This window comes from Pogoniulus pusillus, chromosome 8 (genome assembly GCF_015220805.1).
Source record: "Pogoniulus pusillus isolate bPogPus1 chromosome 8, bPogPus1.pri, whole genome shotgun sequence".
In the NCBI taxonomy this organism is placed as follows: domain Eukaryota; kingdom Metazoa; phylum Chordata; class Aves; order Piciformes; family Lybiidae; genus Pogoniulus; species Pogoniulus pusillus.
Genome location: NC_087271.1, coordinates 2,100,553 through 2,127,463, shown reverse-complemented (window position 1 = coordinate 2,127,463; position 26,911 = coordinate 2,100,553). Strand labels below are relative to the sequence as shown.

General features: G+C 45.9%; 1 protein-coding gene across 3 annotated transcripts in view; it reads right to left on the bottom strand.

Annotated features, from left to right (window-relative positions):
- The window catches only part of FGGY (FGGY carbohydrate kinase domain containing), a 169,844-nt gene extending 145,036 nt beyond the window's left edge, over positions 1 to 24,808 (bottom strand). For 2 of the 3 annotated variants that reach the window (XM_064146960.1, XM_064146962.1), the window contains exons 1-5: positions 24,728 to 24,808; positions 23,718 to 23,931; positions 20,215 to 20,326; positions 17,347 to 17,498; positions 8,536 to 8,624 (exon numbers count right to left, since the gene is read on the bottom strand). In XM_064146960.1, the coding sequence (XP_064003030.1) occupies positions 8,536 to 8,624; positions 17,347 to 17,498; positions 20,215 to 20,326; positions 23,718 to 23,918 (554 nt within the window). In that variant the 5' untranslated portion in view covers positions 23,919 to 23,931; positions 24,728 to 24,808. Of the gene's footprint in view, positions 1 to 8,535; positions 8,625 to 17,346; positions 17,499 to 20,214; positions 20,327 to 23,717; positions 23,935 to 24,727 lie in introns of all 3 variants that reach the window. The other variant, XM_064146961.1, reaches the window with a different exon arrangement.
- Positions 24,809 to 26,911: the final 2,103 nt, after the last annotated feature.

Here is a 26,911-nt window from a genome sequence, read left to right as displayed (position 1 = left end):
GCAAAGATCAGAGCTTAACAGCCAACAAAACACACATTCAATCCCTGAGATCATTTTCCTGAAATAGAAAACTACATATGTTTCTCAAATTTCACATCAAGCCACTGCACAGCCCGAACTGCAGGGGAGAGCAGAGCCAAGCCTGCCTTTGGGCTTGGGGGAGTAAAGACCTGAAAACAAGATGATTCTTTTCCTATCGCCGCATTTCTCGTCCCCAATCTAGACTCACAAACACCCCCGTTTAACAGCATTTCTAGTGGGGGTTGCTTATCAAGCAGCCTCTGCTTTGTCAAATTAAGACACACTGCCTTGGATTAGTGAGACTCCCCGAGTTCAAAATGACTTCATGGTTGGCTCAGAGTTCACTGTCTCTGTGGCAAGTTGCCAGTAATACATCTACTACCGCGCCTGCCCCCAATCCTTTTCTATACTGACCTAGCTGACTTTTTTTCTCTAGCAGCACATGAACACCATAGAAAACTAAGAGCTAGATACTGCCACAACTAATTAACAATCCTAACATCTCTAAAAACAAACAGAGAAACAAAGGCAAGCATTGTCCAAGCAGTAACTATTAGAAGATGTGAATGCAGGTCTGTGAAACGCAAGGTCTCCATGTATGTCAAAGCTGCTGCAGAGGGACAATGCAGTTCTTCTTTGCCCTGCAGATAGATCAGACGCTATGAAGGGCTCCTGTTCTTGTGGAAAACACATTAAGCTTCTTTGGCTAATATTTTGTAAAGGGCATTTGTACAATAACAATAGCTAAAGCTTCCTGTTTGCCTGTGTGCTTCCTGGCTCACGTTAACAAGACCTGCTAACAATTTTCTTCTTCAGCAGACAGAACTCCTTCAGTTTGCTCTCTGGACTCAAGGACAGAGCGTTCTTAAATGGAAGTCAAACCTTGCACTAACAGCCCACACTGCACCTGCCCTTCACAGGCCTGATAACTTCTCCAGCTATACATTTCCTATTTTCCTAAGGCTGGATCAGCCTGTGTGTCTCCCAAGAACATGGTTTGAATTTATTACAGGCCTGACAGAAGGGCAGTTCTCTCATTTGGCAATGGCACCCTCGCAGGGACACTTGCTTTTGGCTCTGTGACAATAAATTCATGGTACTTTGTTTGTCCTAGCCACAAAAACACCATCCCTCCCCTCCCAACCAGCCCCTCAAGATAATTCTCCCTCCTCCAGAGACTTCTCCAAACAAGTCTGCACGTCTGAAGTCTTGGGTTTCGTTTCACAAACAGGACACCAACCCGAGTGCAATTCGGGATACTGTCACCGCCACAAGGGCTGCAGCGCTCATCACGACAGCCTTCCCAAACATTCCCTAGCCCCCTCCTTTCCAGAAAGAGGACTGATCTTTAAGACCAGGCATCTTTTGAAGTAGGCACAAAATACAAACAAGCAGCAGCCAAACACGAGAATCCCAGCCAAAGGGTATACATCAGTCATGGCAAGGCTAGGAAGGAAGGGAAGGGCAGCTGGCCCCAAAAAACTGGTGTCTGTGCTGCTCCTGTTACCACATCTCACTAGCAGCATTGCCCAATCCTTTCAGAAGACACAGGCATCCTTCAGATAATCATTTAACTCACACCAGTTTGTTTTCTCACCAGTGCCTCTAAACACAAGCTCCTCTCATCCAAAGCCTTTCTCTTCTCAAAGTTCCCAGCTTATCTGGATAAAACACTTGGTGAGGACTCCACTAACCACACCGATGAGAGACCTTACAGCAGAAAAAGCAACCTCACAACAGCGTGTGCAGTGTGCACGTATCAGCACAACACATGAAGGACATACACAGGGATGAACCAGAACCAAAGCCCCAAAGACATTTAAGCTGCCTAAGCGTCTCTGAAGATGCAGATCCAATTTACTCCTCCAAATCTCAGAAGTGAGATAACACAGCACAGACCCAAATCCAGATTTTTGGATTCAAAAGCACCTTCCTAGCTTTAACCTTGCGTTACAACCTTCCGTGACAACAATGGACCAGACTACTTCTGTTTCTCCTACTGCACTCCACATCAACCCTATTGCCACCAGAGGAGTTGTCTGGATTTAGATGACTGCCATGGACAGTAGCTGTACCAGTCTTTCAGTTGCTCTAATGATAAACAATTGGCAATAGGTTACAAATAAACTCTAAATAATTAATCACAAAAACAAGCAGGTTGGAAAAGACCTCCAAGATCATCCAGCCCAACCTAGCATCCAGCCCAAGTCAAGCAACCAGACCATGGCACTAAGTGCCCCAGCCAGCCTTGGCTGCAACACCTCCAGGCACAGAGACTCCACCACCTCCCTGGGCAGCCCATTCCATTGCCAATCACTCTCTCTGCCAAAAACTTCCTCCTCACATCCAGCCTAGACCTCCCCTGGCACAACTCCACACTCTGTCCCCTTCTTCTGTTGCTGAGTGCCTGGCAGAAGAGACCAACCCCACCTGGCTACAACCTCCCTTCAGGCAGCTGCAGACAGCAATGAGCTCTGCCCTGAGCCTCCTCTGCTGCAGGCTGCACACCCCCAGCTCCCTCAGCCTCTCCTCACAGGACTCTGCTCCAGGCCCCTCCCCAGCCTTGCTGCCCTTCTCCAAACACCTTCCAGCACCTCAACATCTCTCTGGAATTGAGGAGCCCAGAACTGGACACAGCACTCAAGGGGTGGCCTGAGCAGTGCTGAGCACAGGGGCACAAGAACCTCCCTTGTCCTGCTGGCACACTATTCCTGGGCCAGGCCAGGATGCCATTGGCTCTCTTGGCCACCTGGGCACTCTGCTGCCTCATGTTCAGCTCCTATCTATCAGCACCCCCAGGTCTCTCCCTGCCTGGCTGCTCTCAGCCACTCTGACCCCAGCCTGCAGCACTGCTTGAGGTTGCTTAACATAAAGAGTCAGGTATTTAACTGTGTCCCAGCATCTAGGCATGTTTCCCATAAAGGAAAGGAAAGAAGAGTTACCAAAGCATATTCCTGTTGAAAAAAGTGTATATTAAAAAGATCTCTCTCACAGGTACAGCCTAATATTAGTCATGTGCTTGCCAGAAAAGTTTCTATGAACTGCAGGCATTCAAACACTCTGTCTATCACTTCAATATCTTCATAGTAATTACAGACAGTAATGTTTCTTGCAAAACTGATTTTTACCTGAAGAAACCCAGGCTGCTGACATCTCCTAGAAAGAGGTCATTCACAAAAGATCCCCCAAAGGAGATGAAGTGTCCCCATTATTCCCTGTTGTGATGGGTAGCAGGTGAAGACTGACCTGGCAATGATTTCCACAGTGGAATTATTTGGCTCAACATTGGTATGGGAGATGAAATCTCCCCTGAAGAGCACATACTTTCCCCAACTATTAAAATATCTAGAGTGGCATCATAATTTACAAGACTGTTACAAAAAGTGTTCTGCACAAATATTCAGCTTGTTCCAACTGGGTTTGGTTAATCTGGGAGGTGGTTTAGAACATGATATTGAACACTGTGCATCAGCAATGTCAGCCTGACATTTTCCCTCTGCCTTTCCAAATCCTCCTCCACAGGTTTAATCTCTCTTTTTGTTAAGAGACTAATTTTTACACTGAGTGAGTTCTTGATGATTAAAAGTGGCCTTCAAACAGAACTCCTGGACCTAAACACAGATGACCTTTGAGAAGTGTGTGTGCAAATTCTGCCTGATTTACCCACTCAGCCATACTCATCTCTCAACATAATCCTTCACAAGACTTCAGCAAGACAATAAAACTGCAGATGTGCATCTCTGATATGAATTCTCCATCCTCAACACAGTAGCCTGTAACTAAACCAGATGGGTATTTAGATTGTATTAAGATAGCTTCAGCCAAAATACCATATAAAGGAGAAGTTATCAGAGGTTATAGACAGTGGGTGGAAGAGTGCAGTGAGTCATGCTCACCATGTGTCACCATGTGAAGAAACAGCTCTCTCTTCCTCTCCACGACAGCACTGCTGAAAGAAGACAGGACCAAGTGGCAAAACCAATGCCCATTGTTGGAACTCTGGGGATCAGGGAAGTTCCAAAGTTTTAAATTGCTCTAACTCAAGAGCTGTCAGCAACATTTTTTAGTGCAGAAAGCTCAGCTGCCTAGATCACCCTGAACAATTCAATGGCCTTTCATCAAGCCAAACATGAAATCATAACCCCCCCCAACATTTTAATAGTGGATATTACAGGAAACAATCTTTCAAGAACAATGGGAATCAATGACTTGGAACTTAACTCTTGTAGTTGATGGGTGGGTGCTGTTTGGTGAGATATACACCAGTGGAAACACAACAAGGACAAGTGTAGTCTCACAGCTGGGAAAGAACAACCTTGTGGGTGCTGTTTGGTGAGACACACACCAGTGGAAACACAACAAGGACAAGTGTAGTCTCACAGCTGGGAAAGAACAACCTTGTGGGTGCTGTTTGGTGAGACACACACCAGTGGAAACACAACAAGGACAAGTGTAGTCTCATAGCTGGGAAAGAACAACCTCGTGGACCAGCAGAGACTGGGAACTGACCTGCTGGAGAACAGCTCTGGGGAAAAGGACCTGGAGGTCCTAGTAGACAACAGGTTGACCATGAACCAGCAGTGTGTCCTGGTGACCAAGAAGGGCAAAGGCATCCTGGGGTAGATCAGAATAACTGTTGTTAGCAGGTCCAGAGAGGTTTTCCTCTCTCTCTACTCTGCCCTGATGAGGCCACATCTGAAACACAGTGTCCAGTTCTGGGGCCCTCAGTTTGAAAAGCAGCTCAAGGAACCGCTTGAAGGAGTCCAACATGGAGTCACAAAGATGCTGAAGGCAGTGAAACATCTCCCTGTTGAGAAAAGGCTGAGGGAGCTGGGGCTCTTTGGCTTGCAGTAGAGGAGCCTGTGGTGTACCCACATTCATGTTAATACAGATGTGAAGGGCAGTGTGGGGAAGACAGAGCCAGGCACTGCTGATGTCCAGTGATAGGACAAGGGGCACTGGGTGCAAGCTGGAGCAAAGGAGGTTCCAGAGGACAAACTTTTTCAGTGTGAGGGTGCCAGAGCTCTGGAGCAGGCTGCCCAGAGAGGTTGTAGAGTCTCCCTCTCCAGAGACATTCAAAACCTCCCTGGATGCATTCTTGTGTGACCTGCCCTGGGTGATCCTGCTCTCGCAGAGGGGTTGGACTGGATGACCTTTTGAGGTGTCATCCAACCTCTAACTTTCTGTGACTCTGTCAATGTTATAGAAATGAGGTAAAAATCTTAGACCATGCCTGAGCCTCCACCTTTCAGGTAAGAAGCATTTACTGTTTATTATATCATCCAGGAGAAAAAGAACTTGCTAATGAAGCAGTGCAAACCACTGGAATGAAAGGGGAAAGACAAATTTCATACTCAGAAAGACACATCAAGAACCCCTTTCAAATACTTAGAATCTTGACTTCTCACACTATTTACCTTTCTGCACTGAATCATCTCCCTGAAGTAGAAAATACTACACACAGGGTTCTGATCCTAAGCACACACAAAGTATTTTCAGGAGCCTCTTAAAGACTGCAAGAAGTAAAGCAATAATAGTTAGAATGCATGCAAAAGTCTTTGCTACAGAAGTGCCCTTGAAATTGGATTTATTTTGGTGAAACCCTCCTCACCAAAACAAATCTGCCAAAAAAATAACTCACTCTTTTATCGGGGCCAAGTAATAGATGATTCACAATGACTAACTCTTGTGTCTTGCCCTGTGAATAGGCTCCTTTGTGCACAAAGGGAGAAGAGGTGGCAAGATTCTTACACTTGGTAAATTCACACGTCCCTGTTATTATGAGAATATGCAGGACAAACTATTTCAAGCTAAAAGGAAGCTCCCCAGAAGCAGGTGTGCATGGGGGAGAGCAGAGTAAAAGCAAAAATGCTTTGATTCCAACAAAGCATTGATTGTCCTTGTTTTCCTGTCTTTTTCTTCCTGCTTTGCTATCCCACAAGGCATCTAACTGGAGACAGAACAATGGCTTCATATTGGGGAGCACATGAAGGCAATATTCTCTTCAGAGGGGGTTTTCTTCTCACCTGTGACTGTGCCTAAATTCCTGGAGTGTTTCATCTGTTAGACTCTTATAGAGACTGTGGGGAAAGGGCCTTGGGGGTCCTGGTGGACAGCAGGCTGACTGTGAGCCAGCAATGTGCCCTGGTGGCCAAGAAGGCCAAAGGCATCCTGGGGTGGATTAGAAGAGCTGTGGTTAGTAGGTCCAGAGAGGTTCTCCCTCCCTACTCTGCCTGGGTGAGGCCACATCTGGAACACTGTGTCCAGTTCTGGGGCCCTCAGTTCAAAAAGGAGCTCGGGGAACTTCTTTGATGAGTCTAGCATAGAGTCACAAAGATGCCTAAGGCAGTGGAACATCTCCCTTGTGAGGAAAGGCTGAGGGTGCTGGGGCTCTTCAGCTTGGAGCTGAGGAGCATGAGGGGTGCCCTCATTTGTGTTAATTAAGATGTGAAAGGCCGTGTGGGGAGGACAGAGCCAAGCTCTGCTCAGTGATGCCCAATGACAGGACAAGGGGCAAAGAGTGCAAGCTGGAGCAGAGGAGATTCCACAGGAACATAAGAAAAAACACTTTCAGTGTGAAGGTGCCAGAGCCCTGGAGAAGATCTGCCAAGAGACACTGTGGAGTTTCCTACTCCAGAGACATTCAAATCCTGCCTGGATGCATTGTTGTGTGACCCACCCTGGGTGACGCTGCTCTGGCAGGGGGCTTGGACTGGATAAGCTTTTGAGGCTCCTTCCAGTCCCCAAAATTTTGTGATTCTGTGCTCAAGAGGAAATGGCCTCGAGCTGCACCAGGGGAGGTTTGGTTTGGATATTTGAAGAAACTTCTTCACTGAAAGGGCTTTATGGACTGTCCGGAGAGGAGGAGTCGTCGCCGTGCCTGGAGGTGTTGAAGCCAAGCCTGGCTGGGGCACTTAGTGCCATGGTCTGGTTGCTCAGCCAGGACTGGGTGCTAGGTTGGGCTGGATTAGCTTGGAGATCTCTTCCAACCCGCTTGATTCCATGATGTTCAGACACTTGAATAGGCTCCCCACAGTGAGTGGTTGAATTCCCATGCCTGGAGATGTTTCAAAGAGGCAAAGATTTGGCACTCAGCGTCATGGGTTAGCACCAGATTTGGCAAAGTTAGAGAATGGTTTGAATTAGAATCATAGAATCAGCCAGGTTGGAAGAGACCTCCAAGATCATCCAAGTCCAACCTATCACCCAGCCCTGGCCAAGCAACCAGACCATGGCACTAAGTGCCTCATCCAGGCTTTGCTTCAACACCTCCAGGTATAGTGACTCCACCACCTCCCTGGGCAGCCCATTCCATTGCCAATCACTCTCTACATGAAGAACTTCCTCCTAACATCCAGCCTGTACTTCCCCTGGCACAACTTGAAGATCTTAAAGGTGTTTTCCAATCAAAATGATTCTACCTGCACAGATACTTCACATGTCCTAGTCACTTCAAGGAAGATTTTAAAGGGGTCCTTTCAGAGGGGTTGTTTAACTGCTCAGCAAGCATTCTAGGAAGCTTCTGTGGTGTAGCACAGCCACGATGTTTTACACTGCAATGAGCACTTGAAAGAAGATTTTACCATCTCCCTCCCACATGACAAAAATGTTGCCTTCCAATTCTCAATCAAGTTTATAAATTTGTCAACAAAAACAGATTTCAAAGACTGATTAGAAACACATTGCACAGTAACTACAGCAATCATGTTCATGGGCCAAACTGGAATACAAGACCAATTAACTGACAGTTGTAGCAACATAACTGTTTTTGTGAACTACACTGCTCACATGAACAACCATGCACAGGAATGCAGAGTAAAGCAGGAGATAGGTTCAAGATGTTTGGGAGCAGGCTGAATTACAGACAGATGTACACAACAGCGTGGCCAGGGCAGAAGGAGTTAATGCAGAAACATACAGAAGAAAACACAAGCAGAGAATGGTTTAAGTTGGAAGGGATCTCAAAGCTCAGCCAGTTCCAACCCCCTGACATAGGCAGGGACACCTCCTACTAGAACAGGTTGCTCAAGGCCTCATCCAACCTGGCCTTCAACACCTCCAGGGAGGTTGTGGAGCACAGAATCGCCCAATGTGATCTATGATCACATTGGGCGATTCTGTGCTCCACAACCTCCCTGGGAAACTTGTGCCAATGTCTCACCACCCTCAACCTGTGCCAGTGTCTCACCACCCCCAACCTGTGCCAGTGTCTCACCACCCTCACTCCAAAGAACCCTTTCCTAACATCTAGTTTCAATCTTCCCTCTGCCACTTTAAACCCATCACACCTCATCCTGTCATTACAAAACCTTGTCAATAGTCCCTCCCCAGCCTTCCTGTAGTCCCTTTCAGATACAGGAAGGCCACTCTAAGCTCTCCTGGAAGCCTTCTCATCTCCAGGCTGCAGGGCCCCAGCTCTTGTAGCCTGTCCCCATAGCAGAGCTGCTGCAGCTCACTGAGCATCTTTGTGGCCCTCCTCTGGACTCACTCCATCAGACCACCAAATGAACCTACCTTGCAGTGACACCTGTGGCTTTCCAAGATAAGAAATCTGGAAGATCAAAGAAGTAGCCTGCCTTCTCCCAGCACAATTCTTGCAAGTTCTAGCAGAAAAAAAAAAAAAAAAAGACAGAAAAAAAGTTTAGAAAAACAAATATTAGAGGCCAGGCATGTCTGTGGCCTCATTTTAATGCAATTAGAAACCTGATGTTTATGTTGAAATGACAACTCTGCAGCTCTCTCTCCAAACTCACTTGGAAAGAAACTTATTCAGCCTTTGCAGCAGACCCCTGTTGGCCAGAGGACTGACTAAAGATGGGCTAGAAGCAAGACATCTGCATTAGCACAAAGGTATCAGTCTGAATTATGAGCCAAACCCCACAAATTCAAAAATCATCCCAAAACAGTGTATTAGAAAACTAGATTAAAACCAGGAGGGACAGATGGAAGCACAAAAATGTTTTACTATGCAGTGGTAAAACAAAAAGGGAATTGAGTGTAACCACACCAGGTCAAAATCTAAGTCATCTGAAGATCTGCAAGAGACTCACACACTGGAGAACTGTCTGCTTTCCCCAGTTCAACTCCAAATCTTTCTCTCTCACTCCCAGGCAGTCTGTAACAGGAGGCTACATACTGTCCCAGTCTCTTTTCCACTGAATCACAGAAAACAAACCCACATTTTGTGAAAGGTAGAAAGAAGGACTGAAGACTCACTGCACACCCTCATGGAGATGGTAAGAAATAGACACCCTGCTCTAGTTCAAAGCAAGGACATCCGACTTGGGTCTCCCACTTCTGATTGGATACCAGGCCATGGGATAGAGTTACTCTGAGATACCATAGACAGACTCTGAGCACAAACTCTAGCCTTGCTGCAGCCAAGGCTACAGACTGATCCACATTCTGCAACTATCAGTTGCACTATTATTGGTAAAAAGTTAACTAATGGAATTGCCTGCTTGCTCCTCCAGCTGCAGCCTTAGGTTGAGAGGGGACCTGCAAAGTCCCTCTCCAGGCTGAAGGGAGAGAACTATGACTCCATCAAGGCACTATTTTAGACAAACAGGTATTACCAAAGCCCAGAAAGCACCAAGACCATAGCACCACAAGTCAGACATCAGAGGGCACATCAGAAATGGCTACAGAGGGACAGACTAGGCACACAGAGGGACAGATGAGGCAAACTAAGGCTGCAGCAGGCAGAAGCTCTAACAAGGCAGGAAGGACAAGATGTGTACATGTTGTATGCCTCATCCCACTGTGACAGCGTGGAGAGATACAGCTTGGAGACAGCCTGAACAGGACATACCTAGAGTTGTAGGTGCTACAAAACCTCCCAGCTGTTAGTCCTTTTTTAACTGACACTTGATTAGCCACTGCAATTGCAACTGGCCACTTGCAAAGCCACTGCCAAACTTAGCAGGCCAAAGTACAACTTACACATCTATGTCTGCACTACATGAGGATTTTGATAAGACAGAGCTGTTCAAGCATTTATAACCAATTCTAAACCAAGAGTTTCTGACTCAGTACCTTGGACTCACTCTCATTTTGCAAGGAATTGATTATTCTTTTAATGGAAAGATATTCTGTCACATCCAACAGAACAAAATGCCAGCTGCAAAGGCATGGATCAAAGAAGCTGCTGGCAAGCCAGCACCAGCACAGCCACCACTCTTCCTCCCCTCAGAGCCAAGGAAAGGGATGTTTTCATTGTTTTGGAAAACTTTCCCACTGGTAGCTGCAAGCCACAGGTGTAGAGAGAACAGAACAATGATGCATAAAACAGCTGCTGGAAATGAAAATGTGAACTGCAACACAGAAATGTCCCCAACACAGGAAGGACATGGACCTGATGGAGCAGGTCCAGGGAAGGGCCATGAAGATGCTCAGAGGGCTGGAGAACCTCTGCTACAAGGACAGGCTGAGGGAGCTGAAGTTGTTCAGCCTGGAGAAAAGGAGGTTCCAGGGAAGCTGAATAGCAGCCCTCCAGTAGCTGAAGGGGGCTACAAGAAGGCTGCAGAGGGGCTGTTTGCAAAAGCCTACAGTGTCAGGACGAGAAACAATGGTCTGAAATAAGAGAAAAAGAAATTTAGATCAGATCTTAGGAACAAGTTCTGCACCATGAGGGTGGTGGAACACTGCAACAGGTTGACCAAGGGAGGTGGTTGAGGCCCCATCTCTGTAGACAGTCCAGGTGAGGCTCAACAAGGCTCTGATCAACCTGATCTAGTGGAGGCATTGACTAGATGACAATTGGAGGTCCCTTTAAACCCAAACCAATCTATGATCATCAACCACTGTGCCAAAAAATTACTCCAAACCAATTAATTTTAGTTCATTGAAGTGGAAAAAATATGCCAGGCAGTCCCTCTGACTTTTTGCTGAAGGAAGGCTCTTCTCTGCTCTTACACAGCCTACGAAAAGCAGAATTGGGAAAGCAGAGCAGAGGAAGACTGCAGCGTTTCATCTGGAGACAGTTACAAGCCAACCTCCTCCCAGCCCAGCATTCCCCACCCATTTCAAATAAGATAGAGTATCTCTGATGTAATGGGCCCAGTATTTTTTAGAACTAGCTGATTTGTCATGTCATGAGTATGAGGAAAGCATAACAAGCATCTTTTCATGCTGGCACAAGCAACAACAACATTTCCAGCCAGAAATTAGTAAACAAGATTCTTTTATTTTTATGCAACCTCTGGGCAATAAAATATTAAGAGTCTAATCCCAGAGCTGGACAAGCCTTGACTGCAGCTTTTACACTGCTGTGCTCTCAGTGCTCTCATGCTGGCTAGCCATAGCACAGGCATCCACACAGTAACAGTGCACTGACAAACACTGGCTGCAAAACCATTTCCAGGTGAAGGGGTGGGCCTACATTATCAGTTCATCACACATGCACCTGTCAGAATTACCCACATTTGGAGAGTGAACAATCCATTTCTTTAGCCCAAGTCAATGCAACAGCACAATTTGATAAGCAAAGCTGCAAAAACCTGCAGCTACAGAAGTAAGGAAACACAGAATTGATTAGGTTGGAAGGGACCTCAAAGCTCAGCCAGTTCCATCCCTCTGTCATAGGCAGAGACACCTCTCACTAGAACAGGTCGCTCATGGCCTCATCCAACCTGGCCTTGAACACCTCCAGGGAGGTTGTGGAGCACAGAGTCACAGAAGGTGATCTTTGAATACACTCTGAAGCCTCTAGTCAAATCTAGTCTGTGTACAGTGGAGATGAAATGTTGAAGAGAAAGAACTATATGGAAAAGAGAGTAAAAAAACAACTAACTTGTGACTTCAAAGCAAATCCATAACATCTCTCTGCAAATAAACACAAGGAAGCTGTCAGAGAATGACTGGTATCTCCTCTGCCACAGTGGTGTCAGCTCAGATAACCTTAGTCCTAGCCCCCTTCCTCTTCACCACTTCCAACCAATTTGGAGCAGTTTTGTCAAGTCATATACTGATTCCCAGGAACAAAGCTCTTGAAGTACTAGAAATCTAATTGCTCTCTTTGAGAGACAGCCTCATCACCCAGAACTTAGCAACACTGCTCATCTGACCTAAGTCAGATCTCTCCTTCACAGAGGTCAAGTTCCAGATACCACAGTTAGGAAAGCACAGGGCAAAAAGGGCAAGGAGAAGATCTCCTAATGTGGCCTTCCATAGTCAGGTTAGCAGCAGGGAAAGGAAGGAAGAGGCTCTAAGGACCACGCACAGACAATGAACCTGCAGGTATAACAGCAGTCTAAAGGGTCACTGAGCATCAATACATTAAATAACTGTCTATGTTTGGCCCATATCCAGGGCTAAACTGCAGCAGTTGTTCTACCACTCAAGGACTTCTCCCCAGCAGAGAAGGGGAAATCAGGAGGAGGAGAGGAAATCTCCAGGTTCAAATGAAAATAGATTTCATGGAACAGGCAAGCTAATACCAAGGCCAGTTTAAGAAGCCACACTTGGGACAGCAAATGTCTAGTGGTCACAGTAAATGGGATGGCAGCCCTCAGGAACAGATGAAGAAAGAGGAGCAGGGTGAGGAGAGGCCAGTGCAGGAGGCCAAGCAAAAGGCCCTTTCTGTAGCAAACCCTCCCCCTCTATACTGAGCATGACATTTATGATCTGGGAACTAACCTCTGGCCAACTCAGCTCAGCTGCCCTGCCTGACTCCAAACTACCCAGGGCCTGCAGACCACAGCTGTCCCAGGGTTGTGTCTGCCACAGCAAAACCAGAACACAAGTTTCCTTCCAAAAGTGCACCTAGTTAGCCCTCTAAATCACTGCTCTACTAAACTGCTCTCAACACATTAACTGAGGTTTCAGTCACATTTGTGCACTTCTCTTGTCTTAGCAAGACTGCAGTTTCACATGACTGAATCCACTGAATATGGACCATGGGAAAGTCAAGGGAAATCTCCAATATTTCCTGCTTGGGCAATAAACTCAAAACCCCCACATTTATGCCCCTCTGCCTATACTTTGAAGCTCAAGAAAACAATATTAGGAGTTCCAAAGAACCGAGGATCTATGCAAGGAACATATTTCACCAGGATTAGATCTGAAGCTCTTACAATTATGTGCTGTGTATTGTGAAGAAAGAATGTGAGGTTTAATTAGAAAGTATCAAACATTTTCTTGATGACACAAAAGTTAACTCCGGCTACTTCAATGGATTTATAAATTGTTCCTCATTACTAGGTACCAGGTTATTATACCTTAAGTTTATGAGGTTATTATAGCTTAAGTTGAGGCATAAAGCAAAACAGAGATCAATGCAATCACATACACAGCACCAACTCCAGGCAAAGATGTACAGAGGAAAAAGAGCAGAAGTGCTGGATGCTTAATCCCTGGAAAGATTCCAGGTCAGATTGGACAGGGTTGTGAACAACCTGTTCTAGGTGAAGATGCCTCTGCTGATTGCATGACCTTCAAAGATGGCTTCCAACCCAAATCATTCATAGAATCAACCAGGTTGGAAGAGACCTCCAAGATCACCCAGCCCAACCTAGCACCCAGTCCTAGCCAATCAGCCAGACCATGGCACTAAGTGCCCCAGCCAGTCTGTTTTTGAACACCTCCAGGGATGATATCTCCAGCACCTCCCTGGGCAGCCCATTCCAATGCCAGTCACTCTCTCTGTGAACAACTTCCTCCTAACAGCCAGCCTAGACCTGCCCTGGCACAACCTGAGGCTGTGTCCCCTTCTTCTGTTGCTGCTTGCCTGGCAGAAGAGACCAACCCCACCTGGCTCCAGCCTCCCTTCAGGTAGTTGTAGACAGCAGTGAGCTCTGCCCTGAGCCTCCTCTGCTGCAGGCTGCACCCCCCCAGCTCCCTCAGCCTCTCCTCACAGGGCTGTGCTCTAGGCATTCTATGATTCTATTTAATAGCAGAAACATTAAAGTCATAAGGAGTTCAAAACTACTTCCAGGGAATTCAGAGCAGGAGTCAACAGTGAATCTTCACATACTGAGGTGTACCTGGTGAGCTGGAGCATGACTGCACAAAGTGTATGGCTGTAGGGTTTGTTTATAAACACCCACATGCTATATGTGCTGTCAAGTTTTCTGATCAAAAGCTTTCCAGAAAGATGATGTCTGCGGAAGATAAAAGTGCAAAGTAGCTTCTAGGTACACCTCAGCTGAGCCCCTTTTGAGTATGGCCAGTTCTGGAAGAACATGCTCAATCCACTGTTGCCTTAAGTTCATGGGATGTTATCAGGTGTATGACAACATTAGGGAGGAACACTAAGGAAAGATAGCTGAAAAAACAATTATCCCAGTGGTCAGTGGCACAGAGGTGTTGATGAGTTCACTGTCTCACACAGTTAAAAAAAAACAAAAGGCAAATGAAATGCCAGGAGCTTGCTTCAGAAAAGAAGAAGAAAGAAGAAAAGTCTTCACACAGAGTGCAGATAGTCTCAATTAAAGAGGTTAAAATGAAATGTTTCTCTCTACCTGCTAATCTTCTGGTTCTCCCAAGGGATGTGAAAACCAACCCTCCTTTTTGCCAGCTTGAGTATTATCAGTAGCTTACAAAATAAGTCTGCAAACAGCACACAGTGCTTTTTTATCTTGTGGTATGTGAGCTAGCTCAAAATCTCCCCTGCCACACAGGCAGTATGAGCAAGAGGGAAATACACTGAACAGAGACAAGTGATATTGTACAACTACTCAAAAGCCATGAAGGAAACATTAAGTAGCATTTTACAAGTAGTTTTTCTGACCATGCCTTTAACTCCTGTGCCAGTTTATTCATCTATAAAATATTAACAACAAAGAATCTGAAGAGACTCCAGTAATTCGTTATTTGCAGACCACTTGAAGACATTCCACTGAATAACAGGACAGGTGCAAACTGCTTTTTTACCTTGTTTTGAGAACCTCAAGACAAGGAGGACATGGAACTGTTAGAGCCAGTCCAGAGGAGTTCTTTGCAGTGAGGGTGGTGAGACACTGGCACAGGCTGCCCAGGGAGGTTGTGGAGCACAAAATCACTCAATGTGATCTTTGATCACATTGGGTGATTCTGTGCTCCACAACCTCCTTGGAGATGTTCAAGGCCAGGGTGGATGAGGCCTTGAGTGACCTGTTCTAGTGGGAGGTGTCCCTGCCTATGGCAGGAGGTTGGGTCTGGAAGAGCTTTGAGGACTCTTCCAACATACACCATTCTATGATTCTAACCTAACATTCAAAGGTTTGGTACAATTTGCCTTCCGTGGCAAAAAGTGACAACAACTGCATGACAGGAGGCCGAGTTTCAGCTGTCACAGAACAGCAGAACATGATGAATTTGAAGCTTAGCTTCTAGTCATAGGCACATCATTGTGATTGGCACTGCCACTCTTCCCAGAATTCCTTTCACTCATACTCTGCAACAAGTACAGAAGCAGTGAGCAAGACTTGATGCCATACGTCTCTGAAGCTAAAGATTTAACACTACATGTGCTCAACTGAACACAACAAAATCCCTCATAAACATTCTTCTTCTTCCTCATGAGCTAGCTGAGGTGCTACTGTATATGTCACCTAAGGTCCCCAAGCTAAGCAGGGTAAGCCTAAGCAGTTTAACAGTATGACTTTGCTGGTCCACTCAGGATGCAGCAAGGGTGGCGTGAGCAGCTCATGAGCAGATAGTGAGGTATAAAGCCCCTCTCCTGAGGGTAATCATCTCTTTAAGCTGCTATGTCAGGAGCTGAAAAGGGACCTATGAACAAGCTCTCTTTCGTAATGCCCTCTGGCAGGCAATGCAGGGTAAGGACAAGTCTATTTCCTACCCATTTGGTCATGGAGGGAACAAACCCTGCAATACTTCCTCTCCCCTTTACAACACAGCAATGACATCAGTGGGTTTTAAGGTCTTACATCTCCAGGTGACCACATTTGGAGAGCCTACAATCTGGCCTTTCCTGATCAGTCAGCTACTGAAATTCCAGACCTTGCAAAATAAAAATGTTTTAAACACAATGGACTCATTTAAGGTTTTTTTTACAGCTTATAAAGTTTGATTATTTGTAAAATGACTGATGTATGATATTCATAGCTCAGGAAGGAAAGAACTACTAGATGGATAGCTGTATTTCAGGTAACAGCTACCACCAACATTAATTATCCCCTATCTGTCACTACCTGCTCCTACTGGGGTAAACCAAGGGAATTAACCAATCTGTACCTTGCTGCTCTATAACGTTTTGTGTTTGTAAGGACAGGAAACGTCAGTTGTTTGAAACTGGCAACAAGTAATTTACATCTGGGCTTTGTTAAAATGACAGCAAGCATCATTGAGATGAAATGTAAGAGGCAGCATGAAGTAGCTTATAAAAAATTCAAGTGGCAAGCATTTAATAACTGTCAGATTGGAGCAGAAATGGCCATAGACCATTCTGCAGCACACGATATTTAAACACAAGAGACAGAGGTCCACATCATGAACATTCCTTCTACAGATGGTGTTCTTCCTACATGTGAGACAGACCTCAAGTGGAGCTCTAACAAAACAGCGGCAAAAGACATCACACATGCCCTCACTGCTGGATGCAGGACCTGAGGCAGTATCTCTAGCTGGCATGCCCAGTGTGGAGGTGGTGCTGCTCTCAAAGTGCAATAAATCCATTGCAGAAGTAGCACCTACATCCCTGTGAGCATGTCCAGCTACACTTATAGGAGCAGGACCTCACTGCTGTCTACAACTGCCTGCAGGGAGGCTGTAGCCAGGTGGGGTTGGTCTTTTCTCCCAGGAATGCAGCAACAGAAGAAGGGGACATAGTCTCAAGTTGTGCTGGGGGAAGGTATATGCTGGCTGTTAGGAGGAAGCTGTTGGCAGAGAGAGTGATTGGCATTGGAATGGGCTGCCCAGGGAGGTGGTGGAGTGGCTGTGCCTGGAGGTGTTGAAGCCAAGCCTGGCTGGGGCACTTAGTGCCATGGTCTGGTTGGTTGGGCAGGGCTGGGTGCTAGGTTGGCCTGGAGAAGCTTGGAGGTCTCTTCCAACCTGGTTGATTCTAAGATTCTATGAACATGTCTCCCTATCTAAAACCTAGGATATTTTGAGGACACATTGCTTGCAGCTACATTTATATGTATACCTAACCTTAAAATTAAATGACATATGAAACCAAGAAACACTACACTGCCATAAAATCAAAGATATCTCTACCCAACTGAGAGGAAATAAAAGCATCTCAAAAAGTTTTCATCCCAATTCAGGCTGCTTTTACTTGGCACACCTTTGGGTTCAACACTAAGGCTTTTGTTTCAGAAACTTCATTCTCAGAACTTAACAATGGGAATCAATCATTAAAAACATCACAGTCTTAGATGTACTCACCTCCTTTAGCCATAGCAATTTAGGTGGCTGCATTTCCACAGACATCACTCCTCCTACATAGCTTAAAACCCTGTGCTGTGTGGCATTGATGCGCTCCACTTGACTGGCTGCACGATGGTCCATCCACATAATAACATTCCTACAATTCTCTCCTGGGGGAAAAAATGCACAAAACACAAAGAGATTAGTTTAGGCCTGGTTTAACTCCACCTTAGCAGTGTTAGCAGACTCCAAGCTGTTTCACACTTTTCACTTCTGCACAGAAAACTCAAACTCTATTTGCATTAATAAGCCACAGTAGGCACCTACAAATCAAATTCTATCTCTCTGAGCCAGCTTTAAGACATGCTGAGCACTAAGAACACTGACTGAAACCAGTCAGGCTTGGGAGCATCCAAGAAGATTGAAAGGCCACACTCTTGTAGACTACACTTGGTTCAAAGAACCCAAACTTCTTGACAAAGAGTATAGATAAGAAGTATTTTGTTGACTAAGAACTAACACTGTGAGCTACTACAGTATGAACTGCAGTTGACACAGCTAGTCAGATGGACAGCTAAAGGGATTTTCTTTCCTCTTCTATTGTTATAAGAACTACATTCATTCCTGCTAAAATAGTTTCAGGGTGAACAATTGGCTTTTATCATAGAATCCCAGAATGGCTCAGGTTGGAAAGGACCTTAAAGATTATCTACTCCAGCTTCTCAACTAGACTACACCTCTCAATTAGACTCAGCTTCTCAAGGCCTCATCCAAGCTGGCCTTCAACACCTTCAGGCAAGAGGCACCCATAACCTCCCTGGGCAGCCTGTTCCAGAGTCTCAGCACCCTCCTACTGAAGAATTTCCTCCTAAGCTCCAGTCTAACCCTGCTCTCCCTCCACTTTAAACCATTGCCCCTTGTGCTGTCTCTAGACACCCTGATGAAAAGTCCCTCTGCAGCCTTCCTGTAGGCTCCCTTCAGGTACTGGAAGGCAGCTCTAAGGTCTCCCTGGAGTCTTCTCTAGGCTGAACAACCTCATCTGCCTCATGGCACAGGTGCTCCAGCCCTTAGACCATCTTTGTGGCCCTTCTCTGGACTTGCTCTGTGCCCTCCTTATGCAGGGGACACTGGAATTGGATGTGAAAGAAAAAAAGCATTTGGCAAGTCTGCATAACATGAGAACAGGACAGGCAGAGGAGTAATCCAGACACCACTTTTTGAATTCCTCTCTTGCTAAGTACACTGCATGCTCAACTTCATGACACAGCCACTCATGCATATGCTTGAAAGCACACTCCAAGACATGGCAGAAGCGTGAGACTCATTAATATGTGTACCATGGCTTGAATACCACTATAGCTCTGTGAGACTGCCTGAAACCACATCACTGCATGCCCACATCTGAGTGGGACAGCATTCAGAGCACTCACACACAAGAATTCTTGTCTTCTTACTGAACAACACTGGGTAAACTCAAAGTTCTTGGAGATATCAGAGAATGAGGAATGAGAACTGAATTTGACTCAATAGACCAAAATAGTCCCAGGCATCATTAGGCCTTGAACAGACTGTAGGAGACTCTTGGAACTGAAAAATAAATAATCACATCTAAATTTAGTGAAGGACATTTTGGGGGCAAAGCTGGTTTCTTGAGGAGGAAGAGATGACAAATACAGCTGAGAATAGAAAGGGAGCATACACAGAACTGTATATTATGACTCTGTAAGTACTGATTTAGCACACACCTAATGGGATCCACTGAGAAGTAGTACATCTGACTGGAGTCTTCTGACTCATCTACTCTAAAACCATTTTTTTTAAAATCAGAATTTCTAGAAGAAGGTCAGAAACTTTCTGGAGTTTAGCACTGTCCTAGACAAAAAAAGAGAGAGAGCAGTGTACTAAAATACAGGAGCTAAATCTCTTGCATACAGCTCCTTGACAGAGTGGGCAGTCAGACTGTGCTAGCAGTGACATTTTCAGCATGCCCCTAGCCAGTGTGGATGGGCATCCACACACACTGCAGCAGCCACGAGGAGTAAAGGTTGATGGAGAAGAAAACATGCACAACAGAAAAATGAGCATGGATTTCTCTCAGAAGTGGCTCTCTGAGCCAAGATGAGCTGCCCTGGTGAGACCTCATCTTGAAGATGGTGTTCAGTTTTGGGCTCCACGGTTTAAGAGGGACAGGGATCTGCTGGAGAGGGTCCACTGGAGGGCTACAAGGATGATTAGGAGACTGAAGGGCATGGCTTATGAGGAGAGGCTCAGGGACCTGGGGCTGTTTAGTCTGGAGAAGAGAAGACTGAGAGCGGATTTGATCAATGTTTATAAGTATTTGAAGCCTGCCAGGAGTAGGGGGACAGGCTCTGCTCACTGCTGCCTGGGACAGGACAAGGAGCAATGGGTGTAAATTGCAGCAAAAGAGGTTCCATCTCAACACAAGGGGGAACTTCTTTACTGTAAGGGTCCCAGAGCACTGGCACAGGCTGCCCAGAGAGGTTGTGGGGTCTCCTTCTCTGGAGCCTTTCAAGGCCTGTCTGGATGTGTTCCTCTGTGAAGTGTCTTAGATAGTATTGTCCTGCTCGGGCAGGGAGGTTGGACAAAATGATCTCCTTGGGTCCCTTCCAACTCCTAACATCCTGTGAGCCTGTGACTTTCATCTCAGGACACCAAACATTTGGCCAAACAGCAATTCTCATCCCAAACTGAGTTTTGCAGTAGAATTAAAAGAATAAAACCAGAAGAAAATCCTCTTGTAAAAAAGATTCTCTATCATCCCTATCTTCCTTAATTTGGCACTTGGATGAAATGGTTAAGCTCACTTCCATCAGGGCAAAACACACACAGTAAGACCAGGTTCTTCTAGAATTGCTGGAGTCCTACCTTCACAGTTGACTGCCAAAGGCTGGAACTGTTTATCCACTACAACGAGGGAACACGTCGCATCGAAACCAAGCCCTCGGATCTGGCCAGCATCTACTCCACAGACAACCTTCTGCAAATGGGTACAGAAGATCAGTTAGGAGTTAGAAATCCAAGAATCAACCAGGTTGGAAGAGAGCTCCAAGCTCAGCCAGTCCAACCTAGCACCCAGCCCTAGCCAGTCAACCACACCACAGCACTAATTGCCCCAGCCAGGCTTGGCTTCAACACCTCCAGGCACAGCCACTCCACCACCTCCCTGGGCAGCCCATTCCAATGCCAATCACTCTCTCTGACAACAACTTCCTCCTAACATCCAGCCTAGACCTCCCCTGGCACAACTCCACACTCTGTCTCCTTGTTTTCTTGCTGCTTGCCTGGCAGCAGAGCCCAACCCCACCTGGCTACAGCTACCTGAGACAGCAATGAGCTCTGCCCTGAGCCTCCTCTCCTGCAGGCTGCACACCCGCAGCTCCCTCAGCCTCTCCTCACAGGGCTGTGCTCCAGGCCCCTCACCAGCTTTGTCACCCTCTGCTGAACACCTTCCAGCACCTCAACATCTCTCTTGAATTGAGCAGCCCAGAACTGGACACAGCACTCAAGGTGTGGCCTTGCTGAGTACAGAGGTAGAATAACCTCTCTTGTCCTACTGGCCACACTTTCCCTGATCCAGACTAGGATGCCATTGGCTCTGCTGCCCACCTGGGCACACTGCTGCCTCATCTACCAGCACCCCCAAGTCCCTTTCTGCCTGGCTGCTCTCAGTCACTCTGGCCCTAGCCTGGAGTGCTGCTTGAGGTTGTTGTGGCCAAAGTGTGGAACCCGGCACTTGGTCTTGTTCAGTCTCATCCCCTTGGCCTCTGCCCACCCATCCAGCCTGGCCAGGTCCCTCTGCAGGGCTCTCCTACCCTCCAACAGATCCACAGCTGCTCCTAACTTGGTGTCATCTGCAAAATTCCTGATGCTGGACTCAATCCCCTGGTCCAGATCATCAATAAAGATACTGAGCAGGACCATGCCCAGCACTGATCCCTGGAGCACATCACTAGTGCCTGCTGCCAAATGGAAGCTCTGACTCCGAAACTGAGATTCAGCAATCTCCAACACCGCTAATAAAAAATGAATCTCATTACTGAAACAATAATCTTTGGTTTTCAAAACTGAATTCAACTGTCCACAGAAAGTTCTTCATTAATGTTAATCTTACCAGACATTGTCCAGAGTAACAGCATGGAGCACAGAAATATCAGAAAATGCATGTAGTAAAAAACTACCAATGTTAATTTCCTCTCTACTCTAACAGCTTGGAGTTGATCTGCAGGTTAAACATAGACACAGGATTATGGCCAGGTGCTTCCCTCTGCTACTGCACTGAGTTGTCCCACCTGTGGAAGCAACCATGTTCTCAAACTGCTTTGGTAATACTGTGCCACAGCTTTTTGTCTTGCAATAGTGAAGGCTCCCCAAAATCAAGTTAGTGGAAACCTGCAGCAGTGACTATCCCCTCTGCAATGCACACTTTTTGGCATGTTTGGAGAACAAAACTTTTTGAAACATCTACCCCCAAAAAACAGCCACACTAGAAGGCCTCAACTTCACAGCTTCCAGCAGCACTGGAAAGAGGAAAAAACACAACAAAACACAACACCCATGTGGGCTAAATGTCAAGTGAGGCTGCGAGACACTTAAAATGTAACCTGGTAATAAATTGCCACTTCTCAGCAACAATAAAAAGATCATTATTTAAACTAGTACTGTAAGGAAAGACTTTCACTAGAGTTGCTCCAGTGTTAGTCTCTCACTGGCTCTGTAAAGCTATTGGTTCAGAGACTGTATTTTATGACTTACATCTAAGAGACTGCATCTAGAGAGGTTCAGAGCAAGAACAAAGCAACTCACAGAGAGAGAACTCAAACAAGCAGAATGAAAGCCTTGTTTTGCTAAGATCATGCTGTTCTTCCCTATCATTGCTGTCACTCCCTTCTTTACCTTCCTTCCCCCCTCACCTTATCTCCTTCATTTCAGGGCATTTCTGCAGAGCCAAGCTCGTTAATGTTTGATAAGGCTGATCAATAAGAAGAGAAGGGGTGAACTGTCCCTCTGCAAATTACCAAGCCTGGCATGAATATTTAAAAAGCAAACCACAGCACACGAAGCAGGCTGGAGCTTTATAAAGCCAGATGAAATGGCCTACGTGTGCACTGCCAGGCAAGGCTCCTCACTTTTACAACCAGTGTGGACAGGCAGATTCCTTGGAGGAAAGTGTACCTTATTTTCTCTTACAGTGAGGTGGATTTCAGTTCTGTGCTTGGTACCATCCACAAATGTACAGACTTTATTTTGGTCTTATAATACTGAACCCTCTGTAACGAGGCTCAGCAATGCCAGATATTACATTAGGCACCACCCAGAAAGCAGATTACACTTTCTCTGCAGCAGATGCTCCTTTATGACTCCAGTGCAGCACCATGTGTATCTTTAAACACACACGTTACCAGGTCCTGAGCAGCTTGGCAGAGTCACAGAATGATCTGGGTTGGAAGGCACCTCCAAAGGTCATCTAGTCCAACCTCCCCTGCAGTCAGCAGGGCCTTCCTTAACTGGATCAGGTTGCTCAGAGTCCTGTCGAGCCTCACCTTGAATATCTCCAGGGATGGGGCCTCAACTACCTCTCTGGGCAACTTGTTCCAGTGTACTCTCACAGTACAGAACTTGTTCCTAACGTCCAATCTCAATCTACTTTTCTCGTTTGAAGCAATTTCCCCTTGTCTTATCACCAAAGGCCTTTGTAAACAGTCTCTCTTCATTCTTTTTGCAGGCCTCCTTCAGGTACTGGAAGGCCAATATTAGGCCTCCCTGGAGCCTTCTCTTCTCCAAGCTGAACAAGTCCAGAACCCTTAGGCTATCCTTGTAGCAGAGGTGCTCCAACACCCTGATCATTTCTGCGGCCCTCCTCTGGACCCACGTCCTTTGTGTGTTGAGGACTCCCGAGCTGGACGCAGTGCTCCAAGTGAGGTCTCACCAGAGCACAGCAAAGTGACAGGATCACCTCACTCAGTCTCTGGGGCACACACCTTTTGAGGCAGCCCAGGACACGATTTGCCGCCTCTGACTCCTTGAAGAACTGACTAGTGGCTCAGATATACACTAGTGACACAAACCCCATAGATGTGAATCCTAAAGGCAGTTAAGTCCTTCCCTTGAGCTAAGACCAGAAAAAAAGGCCTTCCATTCTATTTTCAGTCATGGCACAGGCCTGGCTTTCAGCTCTGCCCCTAAGCAACAGACATCGTGAGGCCACAGCAGCCTCAGGGTGCCTTTCATGCACAAGGATGGTTATTAGTTATAAAATAATGCATCACAGAGAACTGAATGGCAAAGGCCTGTGACTGGAAGACCCTAAGCATTCAAAATCTGAAGAGCTTCCTGCAACACACAGCCTTCATTGCCCTTCTATCCCATACCTTTGTGACTGAGCAACAGGCAGCCCATATGTCCGCAGAGGACTGCTCGTAGTGGTCTGGCCGTGGCTCCCAGATTTGGATTGGCTGCTCCGCATGTGCCACCACTGTGCCATGCTCATCTACCAACGCTGCACGAACACTTGCTGTCCCCACATCAACTCCCACGTAGTATTTGACTGGACTCTGCTTCTGACTGTGCATCTTTAATAACAACCTGCTGGGGAAAACAAAAAAAAGAAGAGGAGGAGGTTAAAAATAGGTAAAATGCCTACTGATGGAAAACTCCAATGAACAGGCACCTCGCTTGGGAAGACTCATGTGGCATTTTTTAATCAACTTGAGTTTTCAAGTCTTGCACTACTTGCATGGTTTTCCTTCCCCCATTTGTTTCTAAGCTGCAGGGCTCACAAGTTCCTGAAAAGCAAACTGTAAATGTGCCTGTAAGAATGTGTCTGCTATGATGAAGTTCCTGCACTCATACAATCAAGTAAATGAGCTGTTGCCATACAGCATCATCTCTACAGATAGGGAAAAAGAGAGAAGGCCACAGGAAGGGGAGAGTTTCAAACTCTGCAGCACACATGAGCTGGTGCTTTACACAGAAGGCAAATTTCAATCCAGAGATTCCTAGCTTCTTCCTAATTCTGGCAGATAAGGAAGCTGCTGACGCCTGCTAAATTGGATCCATCTCTAAACAAGATAGTAAGAACCACAACAGATATGCCACTGCCTTAATGCAAACAAATGATCCTCCCGAAGAAGTGAAAGAGGTGGTGTGCCTGGGTCCACTGAACCCTGACCTGAAGAGGAACAAGAAGCCAAGAGCTTCTGCCTCACACAGAGCCAACCAGATGAGGGACAAACTACAGCTGAATGGGTCAGGGAATTTCTGCACAATCTGAAAACCGTTTCCCCTCCCCCAGAATAATGGGAGTGATGCTGACAATTACAACAACTGACAGTCTGGTACACTCAATTTTGATCCCTCCAAAGAACAAGAAAAAGCTTACCTGAAAATCAAACTGGGCAGTTTAAGAGCTATCCAACATGAATGCACACAACTGTATAGCTTCAGAAAGGAACTTGCTGAAAATAGGAGAGTATCCCAGGAAATCTCTGCCTGATGTCTCACAACCTACAAGAGCAAAGTGAGGTTAAGTTAATGGATTTAATTATTCAGGGTAAATTGCTTATTTCACTACATTATGGTTCACTGCTTGACATTTAATGCAGTGACAAACGCACTGCACCCAATCTCTCACAGTTTGTCCTTCACTGTTAACATTTACATTTTGATCAAGCTGGGAGAATGCCAAGGAAGAGCTAATACAATGCATCTGAAACTGCAGACAAGGACCAAGTGCAGTGCTGGTATGACTCTATTAAGTCTCTGAGATACACAAAGTGCAGCTGACACACAGCTTCCGATTTCCAAATGAAAGGATCAATTCTAACTTGAGGAATACAAAGTATTTACATAGCATCAAAAAAGGCTCTACTTAAAAACAGCTCATTGTTTCCCAAAGATGTGACCTGCATTACTTCTGTACGTGAAAGATGAGATGGAGGGAAGGGCACAGGGAAAGGGGGAAAGATTTGGAGACTGCTGCTTATTAGAAAGATGATTACCCATATTTCAAATGAACCCTTCTGTGTGTGTGTTAAATAACTAGAGTTTAGTGGCAAAGTACACCAAAAGCCTGATAGAAAAGGCAGTGGAACAGAAAATGCTTCGAGCCCTCTCTGTGTTTTTGATACTCAGAGAACAAGCTTAACATGTTAGAGAACAAGCAGCTGATCACATAGCTACATGAGTTGTACTCAGCTTTAGAAGCAATGTTTATTAGCTGTTTTATTGCCACAAGAGATATAAACAAGCTTCCCTCTCCCCATCTCAAAACATCTTGAGCACAGGTCAAGGTCTGTCATTGGGTGGCAGTTTGAAGACAGCGTTGACACAGTAAGTGGCTGTCCACACCTATGGCTGGCTTGTAACTGCTGTTGTGATAGCTGCTACAAATCTAGAATCACTGAGGGTTAGAGGTAGCAGGTGAAATAATAAAAAGGGAAGAAAAAATGGATTGACTTTTTTCCCCCTGTATCAGAAAACTTCATTACCTGGATGATAATAAAGCAGTATAACAGCTAATTAGGACCAAGCGGGGTTTGCATTTAAAACATGTAAGCCAAGACCTCAGCTGAAGAATCACAGAATAGTAGGGCTTCAAAGTGACCTCCTGAGATTGTTCAGCTCAACCTCTGTATTTAGGTGGAACTTCCTTCATTCTAGTTTGTACTCACTGCCCAAGAAACCTACCCAGTTTTTATACATCCTATACCTTAAACAGTTCAAAGAAATGTGGTTAGTCTGTGGAGATCACTTAGCACAAGCATTTTGCATCACCTGAATCTGTCACTTCATCCTTACTACCTACTGCTGGGGACTAGGGTCCACTATTTTGTTCTTGCTTGGCTGCCATAAGCAAGAGGGATTTCTGTTCATCACTAAAGCACCTGAAGCAGTTAGCGGACCCCCTGGCAGGGTCGCTAGAGAACGGTTTAGGTTGGAAGAGACCTCAAAGATCATCCAGTTCCACCCCCCCACGTGAGCTTCTGACAATACCAAAAACCAGAGAAAATCAAAGCTGTAGAGCACACTGTGGTCCTGACAGAAATCCTAGCTGTTCTCCCTCAGCATGGGGACTCTGCCCAGTTGACTGGGAGCAAGACACACTAATCTTGTTAAGCAAGGTCATTTGTTCAAGCGATGAGCAATCAGCTAAAAATAATGGTGTGCCATCAGTCTAACACCTAAGAATATTGGCAAGAGAGCTCACTTGATTTTCTTGGCCCCGGCTCTGTGACCTGGTCAGGCTAACAAAAGCTAATGTCTCTGTCACCGAGGGGACAGTTCTCCTGATATCCATGATTAATGCCGCATCTGTCAGCTGGGGATACTTACAGCACTCTGCATCTTCCTCTTCGCCCTTGGCTGTAAAAGCAGTTTTAAGACATTCTTTTCAACAGATGATGTTCACTTTTAATTTTGCACAGCTTAGAAGGCTGGCTGCAGATGCTGTTAGCTACCTATGAGAAATTTTACTACCAACAAATTGCCTAAGCCTGTTCCTGATACTATCTCACAAATTTCCCCAGTTTTACCTATTTTGGGTCTGTCTTTAGCTGCTGCCTCA